This window comes from Monoraphidium neglectum (assembly GCF_000611645.1).
Source record: "Monoraphidium neglectum strain SAG 48.87 unplaced genomic scaffold scaffold02598, whole genome shotgun sequence".
Taxonomy (NCBI): domain Eukaryota; kingdom Viridiplantae; phylum Chlorophyta; class Chlorophyceae; order Sphaeropleales; family Selenastraceae; genus Monoraphidium; species Monoraphidium neglectum.
In genome coordinates, this window is record NW_014011030.1 from 2,526 (window position 1) to 8,673 (window position 6,148).

Sequence of the window (6,148 nt, forward strand, 5' to 3'; positions counted from 1 at the left end):
AAGGGGGGCTCGGAGAGTCAGGCCGAGGGCGTGCAGGCTGAGCGCGGGTGTTTGTGTTTGCTCTGGGTGGGGAGGAGGCCAGGAGAAGCGTGCCATGCGGCAGGTTCTCCTGGTTGGCGCAGTTTCGCGGGGGCATCGAAAGTATAAGGGCGCGTTGCAGGCCCCAAGTGAGGAGCAGCACACCGAGGGAGAGCCGGAAGATGCAGTTGCTGCGCGGTCAACGGACAGGCGCCCGCACTACCCCAGGCCAGACCACGGCTGCAGCCAGCCGCCCAGCCTTGGTGTGGTGCAGTGCGCGCCGCAGACCAAGGCGCCACCAGCCAGCGCTGCTGCCGCTGGCGGGTGGGGCGGTGCATGCATGCAGTCTCTCTCGTCGCATGCTGGACAACCGACGGCGCAGCACTGCGTGCTGGTGCGCTGTCATGACTCGCACCAGCAAATGCAACAGCGCAGTCGAAATCGCGGCCGGGCCGCCTCCGCACGCGCGTGGGGCCGGGGGGTGTGGGCAATGTGCCGAAGGGCTGCGTCCCGCGCGGCTGCCAGGCGGCGGGCGGCCAAATTAACGCGGCCAACAGACAGTGCTCCGTCAAAAAAGGGTGCATCATGGAGCCACTCTGCCCACACTCCCCTGTGGGTGCGTCCACAGGAGGCGGCAGGGCAAAGCAGCGGCGCAGGGGCCGGCGCGCCACGGCTGCGCGCCGGCCGGCCGGCCCCTGCGCCTGGCGGCGTCCAGCCGCGCTGCAAAACAGACATGCCAAGTGACATCATCGGATGGACACGGGCGCGACGTGCCCCCGGCCTGGCGCGCCCGCTCCCGACCAAAATCGCGGGCGCGCCTCGAGCTGGGGTGCCCCAACCCACCAACGCGGGGGTGGCATTGCTATGTTCAGGAGCCGTGCATTAGAAAAAGACGTGCGCATGCTGGGGGCGGGCGCCGCCTGTTGCGGCAGCAGGGCAGGGCCCGAGGCGCATCAGAAGCCGGGTGCACATAGTATAATGAGACCGAGAGCCAGGAGACAAGTGGTAGAGGAGGTTTTCCATGGGATGCCGACTCACGCACGCCCTGCGGCCGTAACACACCACAACCCATGCCACCCCGCCTCAAGTGCCTACCGCCACCCTCGCGACGCCGGCCGCCGACCCGCGAGCCGCGCACACGGGCGCGCGTGCAGGGGGCTCGGGGGCGACCGCGCACGCACTCCGTTAAGGACAGGGCTTGAAAAATCGCCCGCGGCGCATCAAGTGAGCTCGAGTCAGCTTAAGCGGTCGGCGCGGGGGCGCGGCTCTGCACAAACACCTTGCGGGGGTCACAGAAGTTGATGCCGTTGAAGTCGCAGGCGCCGGCGACCGTGTACGCGCCTGCGTTGCTGAACAGCAGGCAGTCGCCGACGCGCAGCTCGGGCAGGCGGGCGTCCTTGAACACGCAGTCGGCGCTGTCGCAGGTGGGGCCCCAGACGGCGGAGGGGTAGGTCTCGGCGGCGGCGGCGCCGGCGGGCGCGGCGAGGGGCGGGAGGCAGGGGGAGCGGAGGACGCGGAAGGAGGGGTGCTGGTCGTCGTAGAGGATGCAGTTGAATGAGCCGTACAGGCCGTCGGTAATCTGGGGGTGGGGGTGGTTGTAGTGGTGGCGGATGAGAGGCGGGAGCATAAAATAGGGCAGCCCAGGAAGCCATGAAGTGGAGCAGAGGCGGGCATACAATCATTGCGCAGGACGAGGCGAGACCCAGTCTCGCCACACCTAGCCGGGCCGATGCACACGCTGCAGCTGCAGCACCACGGCCCAAAACGCAAGCTGCTGATCTGCAAAGAAGGGCGGGGGCACGGGATGACTCACCCAGTAGTCACGCCGCGCGATCTCGCCATCGGGCGCGCCGTCGACGGTGCGCAGCCGGATGGAGTAAACGGGCGCCACCAGCGTCGCCGCGCTCTCCGCAAAGTAGCGCCCCGGCTCGGAGATGACCTGCAGCCCCGGCCACTCCGCCTCGGGGAAGCACGCGTCCAGCGCGCGGCTGATCGCCGCCGCCGACGCGACGAACGCGGCCGCCGGAGACGCGGCGTGCGGCGCGACGAACCCGCCGCCGACATCGAGGAGCGTCATATCCGTGAAGCCCAGCGCCGCAGCGGCGTCGAAGGCGTCGCGCGCGCGGCGGACGGCCTCGGCATACACCCCATAGTTGCGGACGCCGGAGCCAACGTGGAAGGACACGCCGACGACATTGAGGTTCAGGCGCTTGGCGGCGGCCAGCAGGCCAGGGACCTCGTGGGGCTCTGCGCCATACTTGAGGCCCAGCTGGACCTGTGGATTTGAGGTTGAGGATGTGATAGGAACGGTGTTTAGGTTGTTGTTTGATGAGAAGGGGCGAGCGCGTTTCGACTCGGGGCCGCGATTGAAACCCGGGCGCGCCACGAGTGGGGGTTGGGGGGCGCTGGTGATGGATCTGCCGCGCTGGTCGTGCATGCCGCACTGGGCGGGCGGGGCCGCGGGCTGGATGGGGAACGAGGTCCCGGGTGTGGAGGGCATGCATGCATGCATGTGTGGTATCCCTGCATGCATGCACGCAAGGGTGTGCGCGGTCCCCCAGCGAATTCCCGACCGCACCTGCGCGCCCGCGTCGTCGCAGCGCAGCCGCAACACGCAGCCCGCGCTGGGGTACGCCGCCGCAATCTTGAGGAGCTCGCACTCCGTGTCAAACGTGGTGCGCTCCACCCCCAGCTTGCGCGCGAACGCGATGTCCGCGGGCCGCTTGCAGGGGTTCGCAAAGATGACGCGCGCCGGGTCGACGCCCATCTGGTTGACAACGGCGGCGAGCTCGAGCTGGGAGGCGCAGTCGAAGCCGCAGCCGAGGGCCTCGAGGACCGAGAGGATCGCCGGCTCGGGGTTGCACTTGACGGCTGCGCGGCAGGGGCAGAGGCGGGGGCGGGGACGTGCGGTTGAGAGGGAGGAGGGGGCGGCCGCAGCTGGACGGAGCGCGCATGCCCTGCCAGCGGCGGGAAGCAGCTGGGAGTAGCTGCGCACAGCTGGCCTGTCCAAGGCAAGCCGCACGGCCACAGCGCTCACTGCAGCGGTGCGCCCTAGGGCAACCCGCACAGCGCCGCGCCGCGCCCGCCGCAGCCGCAGCGAGAAGGTCGCTCACCGTAGTAGGGCCTCACGCGGGGCAGCGCCGCGACCCAGGCAGCGTGCATGCGTGCGATCTGTGCGAGATCGTACACATACAGCGTGTCCATGCCGGCCGAGGGGTGCTCCTTGAGGTGCCCGCGCACCGCCGCCGCCACGTCGCCCGGCGCCGCGCTGGGGATGCTGCGCGCGGCGAAGCGCTCAAACACAGCCGCCAGGCCCTGGGGGCCGGGCGGGGGCAGAGGCGCGGCGGTGCCGCAGGAGCCGGCGTCGGCTTCAGCGTCGGCGTCGGAGCTGGCGGCGGGCTTGAGCAGCGCCGCCGCGGCGCCCTCGGGGCCGCTGGCCTCCTCGTCGCCGCCCTCGGGCACGGCGCACAGCGCGCCCTGCTCGCTGGCCGCAGAGTTGGCGTCGTCAGAGCCGCGCTGGCCAGGGGCAGCCGCGCCTACCGGGGCGCTGCCGTCGGAGCAGGGGTCCTCCTGGAACGAGACGACCTGGCCGTCCTCATCAACAACGGTAAAGTTGGACATGAGGTCCACCAGCTTAGCGCTGTAGGTGCAGTGGAGCTTGGGGGCCGAGGTCGGGGGCACGTCGGCGCTGGCGGGGTCGACCGAGCGGCGCTTCAGCTCAATCGAGCGCTTGATGAGGGTGGGCGACGTGGCCTCCTCCGGCATGCGGAGGGGCGCAGCGGTCGTGTTGGCGTCCATCGAGGGCGGACGGGGGAGGGAGAGGGCTGGGGGAGCTGGCGCTGTGGCTGCGGCGGTCACTCGTTCCCTGGGAACTGAGCCTGCGGAGTGGGCAGTGGCGCCGCAGCGGCAGCAGCGAAGCACGGGCGAGCGCACGTGTGAGCACGACATATAAACGAATGGAAAGGCGGGGAAGCTGTCGCGTGCTTGATGTGGTTCGGGACAAGCCCAAGGAGGCGATGGGTGCTGGTTGACCTCGTGCCTGCGCTGCTCGGCTCCGCAACAGGCCGCGCAGTAGCCTCCACCGTATCATGTAAGCCCCCAGGTCCGTTCCGAGCGGGATCGCCCCCAGAAAGCAAGCGGGTTGCCCTCAGAAAACGGCCCTTGGCCTCACGGGCGGCCCCAACGCCCCTGAATCTTGATCCCGGCGCGTAGCTGGGCAGTGGCAGGTTACACAGATCGCGAGCTCTCACCTGATGCACGGGCTGGGCCGCGATGTGATGAACCGCGAGGGTGCTGCCGCCTCTTCGGAGGAGCGAGTCCCAGCTGGCCTTGCGGCCGCTTTAAGAGCTCTATAAGTTGTTGGAGTTGTTCAGGGCATTTGTCAAATGATGCAGGGATGGGCTGCGCAGCGTTCAAGAATCGGGGAGCTGCTTTGCTCCGGCCCCATGGCTGCCGCTCGCGCCATCGGCGGCCAGCCTGGCGCGCTGCCAGCATCCTTTTCCGGCCTCCTGGTGCTGCAAAAAGGTAGGAATAATCAGGAGCGACCTTTTGGTGCCTGAAGACGCGCCTATGCTGCCCTGCCGCCCGAGCGGCATCCGTCCTTAGGCACCCGCTGGGCGGGTCACCGCTTCCCTGCCGGCGCGCTCATCAACGCGCCCGGGCGCGGGCCTCCGCAGCTCCCGCCGCGCCACTCCACCCCAAAAAGCTAGTAATGCGTCCATTACACCACTGCGCGCGCGCGCTGAGGCCCCCGAGGCAGCCGGCGCGGCACTGCGGGCCGCCGGCCCTTGCTTCCATGCGGCCGCGGCCCCTCGCAGGTCCCCTCCACACGTCGCCGCCGCCGCGTGTCATCCTTTGACCGCGGCTTGACCGCCGTCCCCGCCGCCCCTCCTGCCAGCCAATCGACCATCCTGGCGCACCGCGCCCTCCGCTCGCGTCCGCGCAAGCGGCCGCGTGCACGCACGGTCGCACGGGCAGCTGCCGCGCAGCTACGTCCGGCCGCGCGTGCGGATGTCGGACGCGAGCCGCTTGTCGCGCTCCAGCTCGTATTCCCGCAGCTCTGAGCGCTTCAGGAACTCCTGCCTGTCCAGGTACTGGGCCCCGCTGCGCTTGTGGGCCTCCAGCTCCTCTTCCACCTCTGGGTGGGTGCAGGCACACGCGCACGATTGCAGTGTGTGTGTTGGTGTGTGTGGGTGTGTGTGTTGGGTTGTGTGTGTGTGTTGGGTTGTGTGTGTGTGTGTGTGTGTGTGTGTGTGTGTGTGTGCGCGCGCGTGCACGCGCATGTGGGTGCATGCGCGTTGCACGATCGAGGAGTCGTTGGACATTGTGCAGGTGTGGATGCCCGCGAACGCGCAGTTGGCACGTGCATGTGAGCATATGGATGCATGCATGTGTGCGCATGGGCGCATCCATGTGCTGCAGTGGTGCAGCCTTGCAAAAGGCCCTCGTGCCGGAGACGGCCGCGTGCGCGGGCTGCGAGGGGCGCGCCCACGGCTTGCCTGTGTTGGTCGATTTGTAGTCCTGCCAGTCCATCTTGGTCTTGTCCAGCACGTTGACCTATGGGATTGATAGGATAAGCGTGCGATCGCAATTGAAATTTTGATTGACACGGCGCAATCGTGGTGACCGACGGAGCGTCAACAGGGCAGGGTGGGGGATGATGCGCGCGTGCATGTGTGCCGTTGCACAGGATGAGCGGCGCGCGCGGCGGCGAACAACGCATGGATGAGGGATGAGACGCACGCATGCGCCGCGAGCACGGGCGGGGGCAGCGTAATCATGGGACCACCCTGCAAGGCGGCCGCACAGGGACACGCTGCATGTGTGTGTTACGGGCGCCACACGCCCTCGAATCTCCACCCCCGTCCCCTGCCAGCCGGCCGCGGCCCCACCTTTTTCTTCTTCTCGATCTCCTGCAGGAACTTGTCCAGCCCCGTGTCTCGCGCCGCGCCCCGCGCCGCCGCCTTTTGCGCCGCCTTGCTGCCCGCCTCCACGTGAAGCTTGACCTCAATGTCCTTCCCCGCAAACCGCCGCGTCTCGACCACTGTCACTTTGTTGTAGCTCTTGGCCACGCCGAGCGACGCGGCCTCCTTGGCCGCCGCGAGCGCAGCCGCCGCCGCCGAGCGCGCGT

The 6,148-nt window shown here is 68.8% G+C and overlaps 1 protein-coding gene across 1 annotated transcript; it reads right to left on the minus strand.

The window, feature by feature from the left end:
• Positions 1-1,258: 1,258 nt before the first annotated feature.
• Positions 1,259-3,816, minus strand: MNEG_11115 (ornithine decarboxylase; the record flags this gene model as incomplete). The annotated part of the gene is made up of 4 exons (XM_014040413.1): positions 1,259-1,597; positions 1,832-2,293; positions 2,597-2,889; positions 3,132-3,816. The coding sequence occupies 4 exons, from the start codon at positions 3,814-3,816 to the stop codon at positions 1,259-1,261; spliced, it is 1,779 nt and encodes a 592-aa protein (XP_013895867.1).
• Between the last annotated feature and the right edge of the window lie 2,332 nt (positions 3,817-6,148).